Source organism: Saccostrea cucullata, unplaced genomic scaffold, assembly GCF_032062105.1.
Source record: "Saccostrea cucullata isolate Sc308-1 unplaced genomic scaffold, CSIRO_AGI_Scuc_v1 ctg659, whole genome shotgun sequence".
NCBI lineage: Eukaryota > Metazoa > Mollusca > Bivalvia > Ostreida > Ostreidae > Saccostrea > Saccostrea cuccullata.
In genome coordinates this window covers 286,226-307,549 of record NW_026927632.1, presented here as the reverse complement: position 1 = coordinate 307,549, position 21,324 = coordinate 286,226, and the positions used below count along the sequence as shown (strand labels likewise).

Here is a 21,324-nt window from a genome sequence, read left to right as displayed (position 1 = left end):
TTTGACTTGCATTTTGTGAAAGAGATACCGGGATAACAGTTTGAAATTTTTGGCTATTTCTATTCCCAAGTAACTGCAAGCCCTATTAGAACAAAATCACAGGCACCTTGTATTTTGGGATGTACACTACTACATTGCACATTATTAGTTTGATATGTTTTACTCTAAGATAAGGTTCGGTAAGATGATCTCATTACCACCTATGTTTATGTCTCTGTCAAGCACAAATAGCAGGAAATAGGCCAATCATTTCCATCAAGGGAGTCGCCCGGGTGGCGCTGTGATTAGAGCGTCTGCTCTAGAGTCGCGAAGTAAGGAGTTCATCCTTACTTCGCGGGTTCGAATCCCACTGTGGGATGTGGAGGCCGGTACTTCGAATGAGGCCGTATAAGCCGAGATCCTGTGTACTGGCACGAAAATGATCCCTCCCTGCTCAATGGCGCCGAGTATAGATTAAAATTTGCAGGTCTCCATCGGCAAGTGGTGGCATCTCGATATGAGTGAAAGATTCTCGAGAAGGACGTTAAAACAATATACAATCCATCAAGGGATGTTTACTCTTCCTAAGCACCTGATCCCGCCTCTGGAATTTTCATGGATCTGTGCTTCATACCCTGTTCACATTTATATATTGTTACAGTTTTTCAAAATCGAAAACTGTTCGTTATCTTTGCCTTTCACATTTCTCCTTTTTAGCTCACCTCAACGAAGTTGGGGGAGCTTATGTGATACTCGGCGTCCCAGGTTAAGTTTTTTGGAGCAGTTTTTTAAGTACTTCTATGTCCTATATTGATTAGACATGCAATGAAGATGCTTCTAATGTGTTTCATTGTACATATCATCGTTTCAGATGCAATTTCAGCAAAGGAATGACCAGATTAATGTTTTTGGAGCATGTGAACGTGTTTGATGCAGTTTTTGGTGAAGGTTTCATTTTCAACGCACTATAAGCCCTATGTTGACCAAACTTGCATGGATGATAATCTAAGGATGCATACTACCAGGCTTGATTCGGATGCTGAATCTGACCTACATTTTCTGGACGAGTGAAAAGCTTATTTTTTTTATGCAGGTATCATTTCTAAGTAACTCGTATGAGCCCTATGTTGCCCAAACTTGCATGGATATAATATATCTAAGGATGCACACTAATTGACTTGCTTAATATGACTGAATATGACATACATTTCCCAGATAATGGACCAGGTGAGAGTTATGGTTGCAGGTCTATCACCAAGAAACTATAGGGCCTATATGAACCAAACTTGCACAAATGATGCATCAAGGGGTGAAAACTCTCAAACTTGCTTCAGGTGCTGGATTTGACTTACATTTTTTTTGATGGACGATTAGTTTGAAGTTTTTAGACAGGTCTATTCCAAAGTAACTGCAAGACCTATCAGATCAAAATTGCATAAATTCTGCATTTTTGGATGTACACTTTTAGAATGTTGGTTAATTGTGTGACTTTGCCTTACTTAAAGACAACATTCGTGGAGGTGAGCTCTGTAATCTCTGATTACGTATGTTTTTACGGAATAATTGCATTTTACATCTTGCAAAGGATATGGTGTATTTGGATAACCGGGATTCATAAACACCACAAACCTATTAATATATGAAGTCATACAAACTTAACATATTTTATTATTGTTAGTTTTTTACGGCATGTCCTTTTACAAAATGGATATGATAAATAATATGTTATAATAAAAAAAATTCAACGAGATAAATGATAAGAAACAGGCATTCTGGTAGAAAGAAAGAATAATCTTTTTAAAAAGTTAACAAATATCTTGTCCACAATGGACTTCTCTACGGACTACATTATGCTATAAATGTTTTAAACAACTCAGATCTGCCATGTACTCTTGAAACAGAAAGTGATATTCTTTTGAGGCAGTTTTATTCTTTTCACTTTCGTAGCCAGGGCATGCGCACAATTTTGTTGCTGTCTGGGAACTCGTAGCGGGTTTGGTATTCTGTGCTATGGCTTTCGTAAGTTGTCTCCCCTAGTGGTCGTCCGTGCAAAAGGAAATTCGGCTTCGGGTTAATATTAAAGTCACTTGTGGGTATATCCATGGGCGGGGTCTGGTATTTATGCATATACTCGGTTCGTCCGGGGAAGGTGGTGTTTATACCGGCCTGTTCCTGAACGGACAGCGTAACGGGGGCTTTCTTGGTGCTCATTTTCAAAGTACTAGAATCGTCTTTTGACGTGGCGTTGAATGCGTTCTTATGCTTGAGGTCCAAAAGACCGTTTTTTTGTGTAGCAGTAGGGTCGATGTAAAATGTATTATTCCGCGGGTAAAGACTATCAATGGTTTGGTAACCTGAAAAAAATGAAGTTTGGTTAACATTCACTGGTTATTGAATATAATTTTATACAGTACGTTAGATTACATTAAGGAATTTAAAGAAAATATCATTTCGATAAAAAAGGCAAGAACATAGAATATGTCTTTTTTTTCTTTTAGTCGAGAGACTAAAGGGAGGAAACGTGAAAAAAGATGATAAAGACAAAACTATTTTTGAAAAAAAAACAACTTTTCTTTAAAGCAATATGTGCTGCATGTTTGACATCAGAATTTTTTTTTTTTAATTGTAATTAACTATTTCAATGACAGAAAAATAGAACATTTATAAACTTCTGCTGTTCACATTTTCAACAAAAGAACTTTTTATACGCTTTGATTGAAGCAAAATTGAATTATTGTCGTCCTGTACAATAATGATTTCTTGTATAATTCTGTTTATTATATGATTGAATATTTTCCAACTCTCTGATTGGTTGAGATCCAACTATGTTAGAAAAATAATACGTTGTATTGACCTGCACGTGACGTTCCAGGTCAATACAAGGATTCATTTCCTCTACATTGATCTAAAAATAGATTGGGAAATTCCAAATTGATACAAACTGTTTTGGAAAACTATTTAAACGACTATGATTTTTTTTCATGTGAACAAAACATTAGCGAATATATATTTAAGGGTGAGAGGGTGGTAAGAGGGGATGCAGGGACCCCCCTCCAACACTTTTACTGAAAACATTTTTTTTTTACTTTTTGGCAGTCGATTTTCCCTGATGATGCTCCTTCCTTTCAAAATCTTTCCTATAATTTTTTTTTTCATGGCAACTAAAATTGATGAAAAAAAACATTTCAAATGATACGACTGGTAAGGTTTATTCACATTTTAATTCTGCTTCTCTCTTGTATTTGGCTAGGACTTAATTAAATTCAAACAAGTAATTAGTTTTATCATTTTATCAGTGAATCATATAATAAAACAATTATTGCTGTTTTTTCGGTCAATACAATGATTTAGCCATCTTCGAAGTACAATATTCACCTCGCCCTTCGGGCTCGGTGAATATTGTACTCCTCAGATGGCTAAATCATTGTATTGACCTCAAAAAACAGCAATAATTGTATAATATTCACCTGTACAGAAGTATTTCTTCTGAAACATTTTTAAACTTTAATTTGGTTTTATCGATCATAAGGGTTTAGATTACATACAGATTAATCATAAAAACACATTTTACCAGCAAAATAAAATTCTCAAAAATACAGCTCATATTGCTTTAACTTTATGAGATCTTTGAGAAATGTCTTTTCTTAAAGTTTGACATTGTCCTCGCCTTGTACACCTCCATTCTTTGCTGCTGGAGTCTGGCAATATAACGCGGCGCTAAATGTATCTGAAACTCTTTCACAAAGTATGAAAAAAAGAAATAACTATCAATGTGTGATTTTCGAAATTTAAATATTTTTTTTTTTTAGTTTTCTTTCATCTAATTATATATGCATTTTAATCTTTTAATCTCTGACATACATGTGTAGGGTTGCAAGGGTACAATTTAAACAGGCAGTTTAGATTCACGTGATTCGTAGAATGTTAATCTAGACAATTTTGCTTATTCATACCAAAAATATTTAAAGGCAATTATCACAGAATAATAATCTGTAGTGTTTAATAATGAACAAAATACCACATAAATTTCGCATATCACTATGTTAATTTTAATATTCATGATGAGTTTAATTTGCTTGAACGAATATTGAATATTTGTTTTTAAAAAATTTAAGTGTATGGTCGTATTGTACCCCCCCTTTCAATCCAATGACGTTGCATATGAAATATCAGAGATTTACAGCGATATCATTTCTTGTGAAGAAATTCATCATTCAAATGTTATAAATGTTGACAAAAATTATAATGCGTTTTATGTTATAAAGTAAGAATTATTTGCAACGTCAACGTGTATAACACAATGCTCTTCTCGTTTTTATAAAATGACATTTTCTGAATTTCGGACCGGTATAATTTTCCAAGCAAAGGACCAGTACTGTATTGCACATACACGGAAATATTGCATGACGATATTGATCGGTTTGTTCTACCTGTGATCAATATCACTGACTAGAATATTCCCGAATCGCTATTGAATCTAAATCGAAGAATTATCTACTAATATGCCTGTCTATGTGTTCTTTAGAGCCGCATTATTTCAAATAAAAGATAAATTAGAATATACCTTCTGAGCCTAAAAGTGAAAACTCTTACCGTATCATAGTCCTTCCAAACGACAGTTCGACGTAACTAAGCAGGTACGAATTCGTATAAAAGTTTAATGCGTTTATTTAATCACCTTGGCCCTTTTGTTCTATGTCTTTTGTGAAACAAACAATACCCATACGCTTCAATGCAAGGTTTTAAACCTCCGGTTTAAGACCTTCATAATTTGCTATGAATGTGTTTTAATTTAGTTTTTTCTCGATATTAAAATGGATTTAATCTTTGCATGAGTTATACACTTAAGTGCAGAATGTATATATATCTGATTGATTGTCACTAGATATAAATGAGAATTTAAGATATGTTTAAATAGTTGTATGATAAGTGTAGCTGGATGGAACTATTTACAAACTGTGTTTATCTATCCACTTTATATCCATGAATATGGAAGTTCACGATAGACCAATTCAAAGTTTATTTACTTCAAACTTGGTTTGAAGCGAGGTAAAGTGTTATTTTCAGAAGTGACTAATAAGTCTTGATTAGAAGTGTTACAAAATGGAACAAAAGTGAAAGTTCTAACTTATAGATTATGACTAAATATTTTGGACGATGTACGCTCCTACAAACCATAAAGAGATCTATACAGGTGTTATATTCCTATAAGACTCGTTTGACAATATACTAAGTATGGTTGTTGTGTTTGCGTTGCAGTGTGCATCTAAATCTACAGGGACGTAGCAACCGGGGGGAGGGCCTGGCCCCCCACTTTTTCCCCCAACATAACCTTTACTATAGTAAATGTTCAATGATAGGATGGTTGCCCCCCCCCCTTTACAACCATAGTATAGTGATATCAAGGATTGTAGGGAAAACGCATATGACAATACTAGTATACCAACCTCTGATGTTGCTGTGCACCCGAATCTGACTTTGCTGACTATATACTAACTACTGATGTTAAGTTTAGCCGGCAATGTGCACTTTGATGACTATATGCTAACCTCTGCTGTTTAGCCGGCGGTGTGCACCCAAATCTGACTTAAATTGCTAACTATGTACTAACCTCTGAAGATGCGTTTAGCCGGCAGTGTGCACCCAAATCTGACTTTGCTAACTATATATTAACCTCTAAAGTTGCGTTTAGCCGGCGGTGTGCACCCAAATCTGACTTTGCTAACTATATACTAACCTTTGAAGTTGCGTTTAGCCGGCGGTGTACACCCAAATCTGACTTTGCTGACTATACACTAACTACTGATGTTGCGTTTGGCCGCAGGACTCGGATGACAATGTACTAACCTCTGTTGGCCAACAGTGTGCACTATAAATCTAACTTGGAACTAAATCTGACTTGCTTTTAAACTATATACTAACCTCTGATGTTGCGTTTGGCCGGAAGTGTGCAGCCGAATCTGACTCGACTCTGGAGGACTTCAGAGGGTTCCCCATAATACACGGAGGACGTAGTCCTAGGCTCGAAGGCTAGGGAAATACAAATCAATAATATCTTAATTACAATAAAGAAAAAAATGATGAGATTAATAAAAATTACATGCAAGTCACTTTATTTTGTAAATAGAAGAAGAAGAGTGTAAAAAATATATAATTTTAAATTTTCATGAGATAATTCTATTCCACAACTTTCGCCCGCGTGGTGCATTGGTTAGAGCGTATGCTCTAGAGTCGTGAAGTAAGGAGTTGATCCTTACTTCGATCCTTACGATTCGAATCCCACTGTGGGACGTGGAGACAGGTCCTTCGGAAGAGACCGTATATAAACCGAGGTTCCGTGTCGCAGTAGGTGCTGGGACGAAAAAAACCCTCACTGCTCAATGGCCCTACGTGCCAAGTAAAATTTGTAGCTCTCTGTGGCGTCTCCATATGAGTGACAAAATTCTCGAGAGGGGTGTAAAACAATACAACCAATCAATATATTCCATCACTTGTATAACATCTGTGTTAAGTTTGGTAGAGATATTTATGCAAAACTAAAAGACGGGTGATATAAATGATTTAATTTATGTGTTCTAAATACTGTATATTTTTGCGTTCAGTCTGATTTTAAGTAAAAGTCTACGTTTAATTTTACGAAGTATACGTAGTTCAGAAGTTTTACATGTAATTATTACTAGTATTATGATCGTACATTCAGTTTTTGACCCATCACCAAAAGCCATTCCAAACAAATTCCAAACGTTTAGTTCCTCCCCTTAGCTGCTAGCTTGTCCATTCAATAAAATGCCGGTCCTGTACATACGTTTTGTCGTTTATCTTTTTTGTGTCACAGCAATGTAGTATGATGTATAATCATGATAATAAATGGAGTATTTAAATCTACGGATAGAATATTTCTTGTCAATGAATTTTGTTTTCTATACAAAACATTTATTGAAGTTAGAAAGAAAAGTTATTTTATTATAGCAGTTTTTACTTGTCAATATTTTTTCTTATCAGTCCCCCCCCCCACTTCCCACTTTCAAATACCTGGCTGCAACAATGTATAGAATATCTAAACTATCTAAGTTATTCTGTAAGAAGACTGTCAGATAACTGCACTGTTACATACAGTTAGACCAACATTTGTTGGTGATAAGGAACTAGAGCAGAGAAATTTTTAGAATATAAGTAGTATGTATATATGAAATATATGAACAAAATAATGAATAAAAATAATTCAACAGAATGTTCATATTTGAGTAAAATGTAGATTAAGAATGATATTACATTTATCAATTTTAATCACTGCAAAACAAAACAGTTACTTCGGTTCTTTCACAATTTATTACCATTTGCTTCACCTGAAATTTCATGTACTATTAATTTAACATGAATAAATCAACATTATTATCATCACATTTTTTTCCCATTTAATTTTAAAATGCATGGGGAGAATTCCAAACTGAACGTAATATATGACCATCATCTACAGTACATGTATATTCACAATAGCTGTAATTTAAGGCTTCTTTAAAAGTCTTGGATTCAATTTGAATTGACAAGAGATGAAGAAGGGGTAAACTTTTAGCCAATTCTTTTTGCTAAAAACAAAGAAAACTTTTCATATGAGTTAAAGACTTTTCATATGAGTTAAAGACTTTTCACATGAGTTTTTAATTTTGAAAGAAGTAACAGCCTTAAACACAATGCACCTTATCCCTGGTCTGACATCATTGTAAATTTCTAACCCCTCACCCCCCTCTTCTCAATAAAAATTGTTTTTGAATAAATTAAGCTATAATTATGTAATAAATAGATAAACAAATGAATCTCTAACAAATATTTCCTAAAAAAAAGCATTCCATAAACAAGGTGAGATTTTTTAAAAAGGCTACATGAAAACAAACAATTCTGAGACTATGGTAATTCTAGGGTGCTATATTAGACTACTAAATAGGATCCAAGATTAGTGTACCGGTACATGTAATAAAATTGATAGACTACAAACCTGTCCAAGGCCTGCGTGAGTTGAGTGTGTTTATGTACTCAGTACGCTGGCTCTTATCGACCCACTTTGGTTCCATTCTGACCGGTTCCCTTGACCCACGGGTCAGGTTGTTACGGTAACCTGTATATCTGTCCGTAACTCCCACAAAATCTCCAAACTGTCGGATGCGGTCTGCAGCATTGTAAGTGGAAGTGTCCAAGGCCTGTCAAGGAATTAAAACCCTTAATATATAGCAAATAAAATCATTCACTCCAGAAATATATGCATTTCAATACTTTTTTTAAAAAAACAGCTTTTCTATTCTAAAACTTTTTATATCTATTATCCCTTGCTGATGGGATTCACAAAGACTCTTTCAAATTCATTTTTTAAAGGTTTTAAAAGGTGGTGTTATTGTATTTATATACTATTTTTCAAAGTTGTTAAGAAATCCACAAATAATATAGCTCTGGTGTAAATTTTGTAAATAAGTTTCTATAGTATGTCAAGGGGAATAAACTCTTCAGTCAGTAATAGAGATGCACGAGGATGTAGGCCTTGTAGGGTAATGCTGCTTGAAGATATTATGTTTATGTCCCTCTTATAAATCAATATCAGGGAGTTTATCAGTTATCAAATACATCACTTCACACTTTTACTGGCCATAAAAAAGCCAGGAAAGATTTAAAACCATAACATTACTGTTGGCACTAAAGCTATAAATTCAAGAGCATAAAATAAAATTTAAAAAATCATGCCCAATAATGCAGCTAGTGAATGGATTATACTTATTTTTAAAAAAAAATGGAAAAAAGAGAAGATTTCAAATAGTACACAGTTGGAAAGTGTTCCCAAATTTTATATGGGTAAACATGTATATCAATTGCAACATTGTTTAATTACAACATTGAGAGAAAAACACTTGTACATTAGCTACTATATAAACATATGAATTTAATGAAAAAAAAATTGCAAATGGAGCCAAATTAGTCCTAACTTATATACCAAGATTCTGCAAGTTGAGTGTTAAGATATGATTTATAAGGTACATGTATCAACTTTGCAATCGATCAACAACATTGCACACATCAAAGTTGCAACAACTGACTTCAAAGCATTCCCTCTGTTCTGGACTCTTGCTTGGCCTCTAAAGCTTGATAAGGCAACTACCTGTAGATAATATGATACAAGAAAGCTAATTTAGATCCTCCTTGGAAGAAGATTTAAGTTCAAGAATTTTATGGCATATTATCAAAATATTTGTGATCACAGCAAAAATCAGAAACATTCTGCAGAAAAAAATCTTAAGTTTTGTTTCACTTGGCAAGAATTCATTATTTGTATTTTCAAATTGTATGCGCATGTACTAATTAGCACTTAACCAGTATTATGAAGAGCGAAATACAAAACATGATACAACGTAAATTCAACATTTGGAGCTGACTTGTAATGTTCTTACAAAGAGAAATCTGTGCATAGTTCAATCTTGTGATGCTAACTAGACATTGTAGCAATATTGTTAACAATCACTTAAAATAAAGCTGTCAAAACATTCTCAGTGCTGCATCTCAAAACTTGTGTCATCAGTGTTCTCTTGTGCACAAGAGGGAACTGTTACCTTATATTGGACCAAGAATCACTGGAATTCAAGTTAGATTCTCTTTTATAATTACATTATGAGGTATCTTAAGTTTTATCATACATTTTGCCTTCAAGTTGAAGGAAATGACAGTACATATAACCTTATTTGGTCATAAGTCAAAAACATGTACATGTAGCTTTAATAATTACCAAAATGTCTTGTAAAGTATATACCATTACAGAGAATTTTCATGTTTTACAATTTAAGTGTATGTCTTTTCTTCTAACACTTAAAATTCTGGTAACACTTGTTTCCAGAAATTATATTTGACTCTTCTACTAAATATGTTAAGGACTGGCCATTCTGAATTATTTTCTATGTTTAGCACATCCCTAGACAGACTGGTTTAGAGGTCATGGAATTAAAAACAAACACAGATTTTAAAAAGTTATCTTCGAATTTAGGACGGATGCTAAACAAAGAAAAAACTTGGAATGGCCAAATACACATATAACATCTTTCACCTGTAGCACTAACTGACAGGTAGCAATAACTCACCTGTTGGATCCCCCGGAGGTTGTCCACCCCCCACTGGTGAAGCTCTCGCACCTGGTTCTCTTGTTTGTCTCGTAACGAGTTGACGTGGAGTCGGGATTTGAGGTCCTTGATGTACCCTGCTGCATTGGCCAGATTGTCTGCTGGTCCTGAATTATATAAGCGGAATAAATTTATATAATTTACTAAATACATGTAGTATAATCAAAAGGGTATACATCTATATGATGGCATACTGAGTCTTGGTCATTCAAAGCAAAACTTAAATTGCATCTTCTCCTATTGAAATTATATTCCAATAGTCATTAAAAATAAAACTGACTTTTGGAATGTTTATAAGCAAATGTCGTTTTAGTGCGTGTTTTCTAAATATTTATGGTAATATTTTAAACAAAAGAAACAAACTTACTGACACCCTCGGGGACGCCTGTACGAGGATCATAAAACCTCTTAAAACTGTCCGAAGTGGACATGATATTCCCGTCCAGTTTAAGATGATCCACGGCATTGTTGATCCTCGTCAGCTCGTTCGCCAGTTCATTGGTACAGTAGTACTGTCCACTCTGCATGAGGTCTTTAATCTCCGTTTGGACAGCGTTGGCCGTGGCTATAAGGCCGGGATCTGGTCGCCCTACCCTCTGATACATTATTCTTGATTGTTATTCAAACGTCAGCGTGAGAAAAAAGACAACTGACAGTCACTGTTTCATCCCCAATATCCACGTTTAAACGTTAGCAACGACCTATCTCTTATAACCTCCGGTGTAAACAAAATCGAGATCGTCTTTCTGTCACGGTTGTTTATATTAGATACAAACGCCCGTGTGAGCTAGATGAGCAGGTGCGCGACACGGGACGTAACTCGAATGGATTTGTAAAGAAAAACTGTTCAAAAGCTCAAATACCGCTCAGTATCTTTGACTAATTTCTTTTTATAATAAATTATTTATAACAAACTATCCATTTATCAAAACAATTTATCATTTTTTTTTTATAAATAGGTTGTTGAAATCTATGTATTCCATGTCTTATATCTAATTAGTCTACCCCGTCAGAACAGAACGTTAATTCATGCAGGAAATAGAGATTATGATTTTTTTTTTTAAAGGCACATTTAAGCTTAAAATTTAGGATTTTTCAGTTGTAATACTGTTTAAAACTACGTATGAAAGCCGGATAGGCACATTTCTGAGAAGATTTTTTTTTTAACTCGTTATAACGAGTTACCCAGTAGTTATCTCGTTAGCCTACCCGGCTTTCGTACATGTATTATATTTATTTACATAAGCTTACCATTTTATATCAATCTCAATTTTCAACGTTAAAAAGCTACCCAGGTTCAATATTTCTCATTTAACAATTTATTTCACTAAAAAAGAACCACGGGTTAATTTTCAAACCCTATCTAAATTCATTACAACATCGCAGTCTGCAAAAAAAGTTGCTGCATTTCATTTCCGGAATTTTGTATTGCAGTACCGACATTTTTTTTTTAAATTTCATTTCCGACCATATTTTTTTTCATTTCCGACATTTCTTCGGATTTTTTCATTTCCGAAATTTTTGCACGATATACCTCTCCGACAATTTTATGTTGATCAAGGAGATGGAAAAGGAATTTATTTCAAACATTTTTAAAATATACCTCCTAATAAATCTGATTTCTTATTTAAAATGAACATTTGAAAAGGAAATCTAGATGAGCAGAAATCCATAACACTTCAAAGTGCCTCACCAGGAGAAGAAAAATCAAAGTACTCAGAAGTACAGAGAGCCGGGCTCATTTACAGAGTAGAATTGATTTCTTATATGAATCACGTTTATATTCTGATGAAAAAATTATTTTAAAACTATCAATATAAATGATAAGACACTGACAGTGAGTTTTTCAATCCTAATACCACGGTCCGATTTTGTCAGAATCAGAATTAATCTGGTACCGCAGCTGAATGTAAACAAACAGGCCAGTCTGGTTCCCTCTCCTGCTTTACTTCGTATGTGTAGAGAACTACGGTAACACTGATTATCAAAAATCCTTACGCTAATGAACTATGTTCTTTGAGTTATGAAGTTTTCAAAGTCATTACTACTAATGTTTATTTCATATAGATAAAACTTCGTTTTATTTTTGTGCTTTATTTAACGTTTGTATTATCTCAAAAGCGGTTGAGAGTAAGAACTATATTTTTGCACGTAACTTTAAAATGGCGACTATGGGGTTAACATCCTGCCTTGAACAGGATCACATAAGCCGGCAATTGCTCTTTGAGCAATAAGCCCGGCTAAAAATTCTCTATTCTATACATTCGCTCCAGTGATAGGTGAACAAAACTCATTATTTTGATTTCGATGGTTCTTTTAATTTTTGCTATGTCTAGTCTTCAATTTTGCTTTAATTGCCGAAAAGTACAACTTGAAAAATTCGGAAATAAAAAATTTTAAAAATGTCGAAAATGAAATATAGCAAATTTCAAAAAATGAAATGCAGCCGAAAAATTGAAGTCAGGATAAAAAAAAAATAAGTTCTGCATTTTTTTATGCTCCGTATTCGAAGATTCGAGGGTATATAGTTTTTGTGCTGTCCATCCGTCTCTCTGTCTAAAAAAGTTTGCCTGGTGTCCACGAAATCTTTAACCTTAGGTAAAAATCTAAAAAAAAAAATTTAAAATTCTAAAACCTGTTTGGAAATTTGAAAATTTAGATTTTTGAACTTAAATATTAAGTTTCAATATACCAAATCAGTTTGAGTTTTTGAAACTTAATTTAGAAATTTGAACTAATACATAAACATTCTAAAACTCTAAACATTCTAAGTGTTACACTGACCTAAATGTTCAAAATTCAAATTTCCAAAAACAATTTTTGTATTTTAAAGCCGCTTAACCCGAAACAGGCACATATTATCCTACTCAATAAAAGTACGTCATTACATAGATAATATATAAAAATAAATTATAAGATTGATTTAATAGTTTATTACAACAATCCTTACATGGAAAACGCAGATCAAAAACCTTATTGACAAACAGTAGTTCCTGACGGAAGTTAAAGATATGTTTGCCGTGTTAAACAGTATTTTTGCACAGGTGAAACCGAACAAAAATTTCTGGAGTATGATAAGCTACCAAAAATGAAGCATTCTTGCAAATTCGACGAAATTTTATTCGGTATTAACAAAGTACTGGTCAGGAAAAGAACACGATATTCTAATGCATATTATAAAGGACTGACGTTTATCCTGGATCTGCGCATGTGCGCGGGAAAAGCATCGCGAGAATCATCAGGTCGAGGAAAATATTTTTGTGACGTCTGTTCAGTGAGGGACACAAATAGACCAATCAGCTCAATGAGTTGCATTTAATGCATTTATGGGTTACTACATAAAATACTACATGTGTTTTTCAAAAAGGCTAGTTTTTTAAATCGCTCTCAGAAAGACTTGATGCATTATGTACATTATTATCTACTAATCCCATGCTCATATTTGCATACAAATGATTATTAATGATGAAAATTAAAGTTTTCCCCACTCCATTGTACAGATCCGTTTATTTAGAGTTTCCCCGTGCTGTACTGCTAGTGGACATTTTCGGTTGGGTGAACATTTACGGATCCTCAGTGTGGAGCGCATTATGCGCAAAAAATATTTTATGTCAAGTACTATGTATGGAAAGTAATTTAAACTGCTATGTTTACACCCTGAATGGGATATCGTCAATTATCCCTTTTGGTTTTTTAATATGAACCACATAACATATGTAGATGAAACTTACATACTATACATCTTGCCTTCTTAGAAATATAGTTGGGCTAATAAAATAAAATTGGTCAAGGAATTCCAGGCCTCTAAAAACTATTCCAGTTTGAGGGCACAACCAAGCATTTCGATGAACACCATTAAGAAAAATTAATTCAGGTAGGTAGCATCGGTTTTTTTTTTTAAAGTGGGTGGGGGGATAGAACAGTTAGAATAAAAATCAACTACCTAGAAGAAATCTGACAAGTAAAATAGGTTCCAATATCTTTCACTACTAAATTTTATTCATTCACTACAATTTACTGCCAAACTCCAAATTTCACTTTCGAATTATCCCGAACCAATGCTGATAACCTACCTGCAAGATTTTTTATATTATTTTCAAGGGGTCAGAAATACTGTGGTTCATATGTAAAGAATATAATTATATTATTTAGTAGTATTCTGGTTTTGGCATTCGGTATATTGTGCAGATGTATACATGATATTCTGTGGAATACTTTTTGTTGTTTTGAACCATTAAGAAATGCAGAATCGAATGCATCTAATAACCATTTTGATTGATCAAATTATATCATTTGTTTGTATTAGTTATTTCATTTTGGCACAACATGGTTTCCACACTTCTTTATCCATAGTTGCTGACATCTGTAGAAGTTCACCCAACCGAAAATGTCCATTGAAAAGACAATTGCACGTGATTATTCCTCGGTACAAAAAGCAACCAACTCTGAGGTGCTCTCAATATTGACTATCCCTAACTCATGTGTTTGTAGTAAAAACGTAGTAGACCGTCATGCTTTTCGGTTCATTCACGAGATTGGACCATTGTTTGCTGTAAACATGCGAGACAACGTTATCATGAATATTTCAATAAGAGGCGGTTTTTTATCCGACACGGAGAGAAAATAATTTTTACCAAATAATATTTCATACCTTTTAAAGGTGATGGAGTGGAATTGTCTTACTTGCAGAAAGTATATAACTTATATAACTTGATGAGACACCACATATATTTATTACTTTTAAAATAACACTAATACGGCATATATAGCTTTAAGATCTGTTGTGAAGTCAATTTTGAAAAAAATAAGTTTATCGGATATATCTAATAATGAAGATAATTCAAACCCGAGTATTTTTTTCTCTATTATTAGAAGCCTTAGTCATAATACATCTTTTCAAAATTAAGAAATTAATTGAATATAATCCATAGTAATTTTTATATTAATATGCATATTTAAAGAATAAAGGAAAATCAGATATTTTAAATGATTTTTTTAAAGGAGCTTAAATATTATCCGTGTACAGGTAATATATGTACTTTGTTGTGAAAAAAATGTTCGGGTGTGTTCTTCATGAGATAAACATGTAAGCGATAAATTCAATTTTTCGAAGGTGATATCAACAATGATCAACATAGCATTATTTTTTGTGTGGCCTAACAAAAATTATTTTTTTAACTTTTGAATTTTGATATCTTTTAAAAGAAAAGGACTTTGGGAATATAACTTGACAAAAGTTGAAACAATTTATGGACAATTATTTTTCAAGAAGAAAATCGAATATATATTTTTAGCGATCAGAATCGGACCAAGCGGCTTTAAACGTTTGACTTTTTATTCTACCGTTTGTTCAGAAAGTTTAATCTTAACAATCTAAAGTTCAGTAACATTTTTCGTAAAATTATTTAAGATTTACTTAAAACTTTTAAATTTCAACTTTCAAAACGTTTTCGGTTTTTTTTTAAATTTGTTATTTTGATTCAAACATTCAAATTTCAAATATCTAAAACACTGAGGGTTAGATTTTTACTTTAAATATCCAAAATATCAATTTCCAAACCCGATTTGAATTTTGAATATCAGTTCAATATTCTAAATATTTAAAACCTCTTTTGCAAAACCAAACGAGTTTTTGAAATAGTTTCAAAATTTAAACAAGGTTTGCAATTTGATATTTTGCATATTTGAAATAAACTTCTAAAAAATCAAAATGTAAAAAAGTGTTTTGGTTTTTTAATAGTTGAGTGTTTGAATCAAAATTCTAAATTTCTAAAAATCTAAAACGTTTGAAAGTTGGAAGTTTGAAGATAAATTTGAGAAATCGGAAGACGAAAAAAGTTACTGAATTTTAGATTGTTAACCGTAAACTTTCTGAACAAACGGTAGATTAAAAATTTAAAAGTTTAAAATGCAAACTTTGTTTTTAGAAATTTGAATTTTAAATATTTAAGATAAAAATCTGAAAACTTAAAATTTTCAAAGTTGTTTGGAAATTTGAAAATTCAGATTTTTGAACTAAAATATTAAATTTCAATATACCAAATCAGTTTGAGTTTTTGAAAGTTAGAAATTTGAACTAATATATTAACATTCTAAAACTCAAAATCATTTTAGAAATTTGAATTGTTAAATGTTACACAGACCCTTTACATGTGTGTTCATCGTGACAAAACTTTTTAGCTCACCTGAGCCAAAGGCTCAAGTGAGCTTTTCTGATCAAAATTTGTCCGTTGTCTGTCGCTGTCGTCGTCGTCGGTTTTGTTGTTGTAAACGTTTCACATTTTCATCTTCCTCTCAAGAACCACCGGACCAGTTTCAACTAAACTTGCTATAAAGTATCCTTGGGTAAAGGGGATTCAAGTTTGTTCAAATGAAGGGCTACGCCCTCTTCCAAGAGGAGATAATTATGAGATAATTATGAATTAGTGAAAAATTAATGGCATTCTTAAAAAATCTTCCCAAGAACCACTGGGCCAGGAAAGATGAAACTCATGTTCAATCATCCTCAGGTAGTGTACACTCACGTTTGTTCAAATCATGACCCCCGGGGGTAGGGTGGGGCCACAATGGCCGATCAAAGTTTTACATAAGAATATATACTAGGAAAAATCTTTAAAAATTTTCTTCTCAAGATCCATTGGGACAGGAAAGATGAAACTCATGTTGAATCATCCTCAGATAGTGTACATTCACGTTTGTTCAAATCATGACCCCCCGGGGTAGGGTGGGGCCAGAACGGCCGATCAAAGTTTTACATAGGAATATATAGGAAAAATCTTTAAAAATCTTAAATTTTTCTGAGGATCCATAGGGACAGGAAAGATGAAACTCATGATAAATCATCTTCAGGTAGTGTACATTCAAGTTTGTTCAAATCATGAACCCTGGGGTAGGGTGGGGCTAAAACTGCTTACAGCAATGTAATAATGGGTTATTTGTTATATTTTAAACTGTGAATAAATTAAACATAAAATGAGTTAATAAGCAAACTTACTGCCATAAATAAATAAATATGAATTTAAACTTAAATTCCATTTGATAATTACATTTACAAAACTTACTTCAGACACTGCATGGTAGTACTTATTTTATGTTTAGAGTTATCTTTTCTTAGTTAGAACTCTTTAATTCATTCAGGTAGTTTTCAGGAGAACCAGTTTAGGTCAAGCGTAGTCGATTGGCTATTCTTGTTTTGCAGAGTTTTTATTGGTAGGTCATTGAGGGTCAAATTCCTTAGTGAGTTTTCTTTTGTTATTTTAAATTTTAATTCCAGCCATAAGCCAGAGTGCTGGGATATATTGTCTGATATACATTTAGTTTGATATATATATAATTCTTTTGTGACTGGACATTAGACCTGCTTACAGTAAGTTCTTTATTTTCTTTTACTAACACTTTGCTTGGTTGAATGAATGAGTATGAATGAAATATAGTATTTGATGAGTTAATGGAAAATGTGTAAAATCATATAGTAAATGGTTTAAATGAATATAAATCTAAAGATCTGATTTTAAGTTACACTAATATATATGAAATATCTTTTATGATGAAATCTGACCTTAGGAATATGTAATTATTGTATACTAGTATATTATAAGATTTAGTCAATACAACCATATGTTTTATAATATAGGTCAGATATGGTTTGGAAAGGTAGATGTGACACCCAGATTATTTATTCGAGGACAGCCTAGGTCCACAACTTGGTATCTATTTATATTATTACTTATTTTGAGAACTGTAAATATTTTTGGTAAATTATATGAATTTACTTGAACTTATATGCATATGGTTAAATATGGTGAAATAAGAGTTATTTCCCTTTGATAATATTCATGAAGTGATTGTAAATATAGATTTTATGCTAATGAAATAATTTGTGATTAAGTATATACGGTAACCTATGTTAATGTTATGAAATATTTATTATGTTTACATGTTTTGTAGGGTTGTTATCCATCTATAATTATACTTTCACATATTAAAAAGAACCCACATCCAGAACTGATTTTCCTTATCATTATTTGGGAAAAACCCGGTTACAGCAACATAACAAAATACAGGAGCGTAAAGGATCTAATCTTGACGGATCCATTTTTTTAACATTCAGCCATGTAGAAGATATGTAATCTGGTAATTTGGTAATTTTTTAGAAAAATTGAAAAATATTGCTGTTTTCTTTATGATTTATGCTTAATTTGACTAACTTTATTGATTCATTTTCATTAATCCCCATTTTCAAAAGTGAGTTATCTCCCCTCAAAATCGGAACTCTTCTACACTAGCCTAACTTCCGCGGACTACGCAATACGATAATTCAACAAAATAGTGATCAACTTACACGCTGTATTTAAAAATTTTAAAAGAAGGAAATGGTTTGCATTTTTTTTAGATAAATTATTTTATAAAGGGTCTGTTAGCCCCCCCTTTCTAGAAAGCTATACGAATTAGCCAGGCATGTAGCATCGTCTTTAAAAGTGGGGGGGGGGGGTAGCCAAAGAAATATTTTTTTCTTACCTGGAAAAGTTGACAAGCGAAGAAAAACCTTGCCCAAAGTTGAAAAAGCTACTTATTTCAGTACCAGTTCCTTGGCATACAATACTACATTTCCCTTATATAACTTTACCGTGGTATAAACTGTGTGTGTGTGTGGGGGGTGGGGGGGGGGTTGGCAACCTGTCTATCAATGAAAATTTTCAATAGAAAAAGTAATATTGGGAAAAAGTGGGGCTGGGGCTAAGCCCCTTGACCCCCCCCCCCCCCCCCCCCGTGCGTAAAGGTACAGAGAACGAACATGCAAATGGGTTGAACAGTTGAATATGAACCATAGTTGTGAAAATTAAAAATTATTAGAATTATTAATTTTGAATTCAATAAAATTACTGTACATATATTTTTTCACAGATGTACATGTATGTCAGTTACACGGGTCTCTCTCTCTCTCTCTCTCTCCCTCTCTTTTACACACTTTAAAAAAATACATAACACTTGAGAAAAGAATGTTTTCCGTTAATTAACGAGAAATACGCTAGGAAATTATTGTATCAATTTCGTGTTTCTGCTCTCAATTCTCTGATCTAAAACAAAATGTGTGTTTTACTCGGGAATATACATGTACAAGATACAAGATATGCTTAGATCCTACACTAAAACTTTGATTAAATGCAGCTTAGACTTTATACGACATATGTAACACGAATTCAGGTCGATGCTATTTTAATTAGTCTTTCTTCGTTACATGAGCACATGAGATTAAATTATTCATTTAGAATTCCATTCAAAGTTTTAATACTATACAATGAATCAATTATTTTACTAATAAAAAAATTCTAGAAACACGGTTAATTCAAATGAAATAGGCCTTTAATTGTCACCAAATGTGTTCTTGTAAGTAAAAGTTCTATGTTATGACATAAAATCGAGCAAAAACGCAGTTTCTTGGTATCGGTCGCAGAAGACGAACTACTGCTGTATATATGCAGCAATGTCAGAGGTAAAACTGTAGATGGACACGTCATCAGTCTCCAAAAAAGTCCTAGAGATACAAAGAAAATATGGCTGCAGCAGGCTAGATTAATTCTTAAAAACTTTATAACTAAAAATTTGTTCCGGACATTTTTTAAATAATGATGTTCCGTCTGCAGAACATCCACTACCGAAAATTAGCTTTTGTTTTTTTCTTAAATAGGCCTATTCGAATATGTATCAGCATTTTATCAGTAATTTGTTTCGATTTTTTTTTTTGTAAGGGGGGGGGGGGGGTCACACAGCACCTTATTATAGTACTATACAGATTAATACAAATCCAGAAAGAGACTATGAGTGGGCAATTAAAAAAAAATACGAATCAGTTAAGATTTCTTTTTATTCACAAACACAATAACATTTTTCCATATGACAGAGGCATTACACCATGAACATGTTTACATCAAGAACGTCCGCGGAAGTGACTTTATTTATAGCGCATGCGTATTAAACACAGTAAAAGAGTTCCCTTCAGGGGAAATAACTCACCTTTTGAAAATGGGGAATAGAGGACTTTCATCTTTCAGCTTCCTCGGACCCGGGAGAGCTTGGTATCTGATCAGCGGGGGGGGGGGGGGGGTTCTCTATATAAGATTGTTAAACAAGGGGAGATAATCAGGAAAATAAAACCAAAAGTACTGGTTGCTAAAAAATCTTCCACTACAGATCGAACCACTAAGCAGATTTTCACCAAACTTACAAACAAGGATCAGAATATGTTCAAGATTTAAAATTATTCAAGGCATCACCCTGGGTCAAAGGGCGTGGTCTCAAGTTCACTTCAAAGTTGACCAAAATTTACACTTATTAAAAACGTTGATATTTTGCTTACTATAAAGACTAGGATCATCAAATCTTGTAAGTTGTTGCATCTTAGGACTTCACATCATGTTAAATCAAAAGTAGGTTACGGCTACCTACTTATTTTTTTTAATTTTGCGGGCATTTGTTTTCAAATTGATTTGCAGGCATATTCTGGACACTTTAGGCCTATGATCATCAAACTTTGTCAGTTGTTGCATCGTGGGTCCTCGTAGGTCACTGTGACCAACTTTTTGAATTTTGATGGCTAATCTTTTCTAAAACATTTAATCCCATTATTTCAGACACTGAGAGGTTCAGAACTATCAAATCTTGTAAGTTGATGCATCTTGGGGCCTTAAAACATATTTATGAAAAAGTAGGTCACCGTGACCTACTTTTTGAATTTTGCAGGCATTTGTTTTCAAATTATTTAAAAGGCATAATTTGAATACTTTCAGACCTATGATCATCAAACTTTGTCAGTTGATGCATCTTGGGTTTTCGGAGAACTTCAATCAAAAGGTAGGTCACGGTGACCTATTTTTGACATTTTATGATTATATTTAAGTATCTCCGGTACTTATTGGCTTAGAATCAGCAAACTTTGTCAGTTTATGCATCTTGGGTTTTCGGAGAATGTCGACCAAAAAGAATGCATCTAGGGGTTTTCGAGAACGTCGACCAAAAAGTAGGTCATGGTGACCTACTTGTGACATTTTATGGCTATATTTAATTATCTGGGATACTTATTGACTTAAAATCATCAAACTTTGTCAGTTAATGCATCTTGAGATTTCAGAGAATGCAGGTACTTTTTGGCTTGCAATCATCAAACTTTGTCAGTTGATGCATCTTAGATTTTTGG

At 33.2% G+C, this 21,324-nt stretch overlaps 1 protein-coding gene across 1 annotated transcript; it reads right to left on the bottom strand.

Moving 5' to 3' along the window:
- Positions 1-1,629: 1,629 nt before the first annotated feature.
- LOC134275045 (uncharacterized) lies at positions 1,630-10,916 on the bottom strand. Its single transcript, XM_062757285.1, has 5 exons — positions 10,498-10,916; positions 10,092-10,237; positions 7,973-8,174; positions 5,902-6,009; positions 1,630-2,333 (listed from the first exon to the last, which is right to left on the bottom strand). Exons 1-5 carry the CDS (start codon positions 10,733-10,735, stop codon positions 1,915-1,917), a joined length of 1,113 nt encoding a protein of 370 aa, XP_062613269.1. The 5' UTR covers positions 10,736-10,916; the 3' UTR covers positions 1,630-1,914.
- Positions 10,917-21,324: the final 10,408 nt, after the last annotated feature.

Coding starts and splice junctions, on each gene's coding strand:
- LOC134275045 (XM_062757285.1), bottom strand. CDS start 10,735: ATGTATCAGAGGGTAGGGCGACCAGATCCCGGCCTTATAGCCACGGCC. Junction 10,238..10,497: donor AGGCGTCCCCGAGGGTGTCA/GTAAGTTTGTTT, acceptor TATATAATTCAG/GACCAGCAGACAATCTGGCC. Junction 6,010..7,972: donor CTCACGCAGGCCTTGGACAG/GTTTGTAGTCTA, acceptor GTATTTCCCTAG/CCTTCGAGCCTAGGACTACG.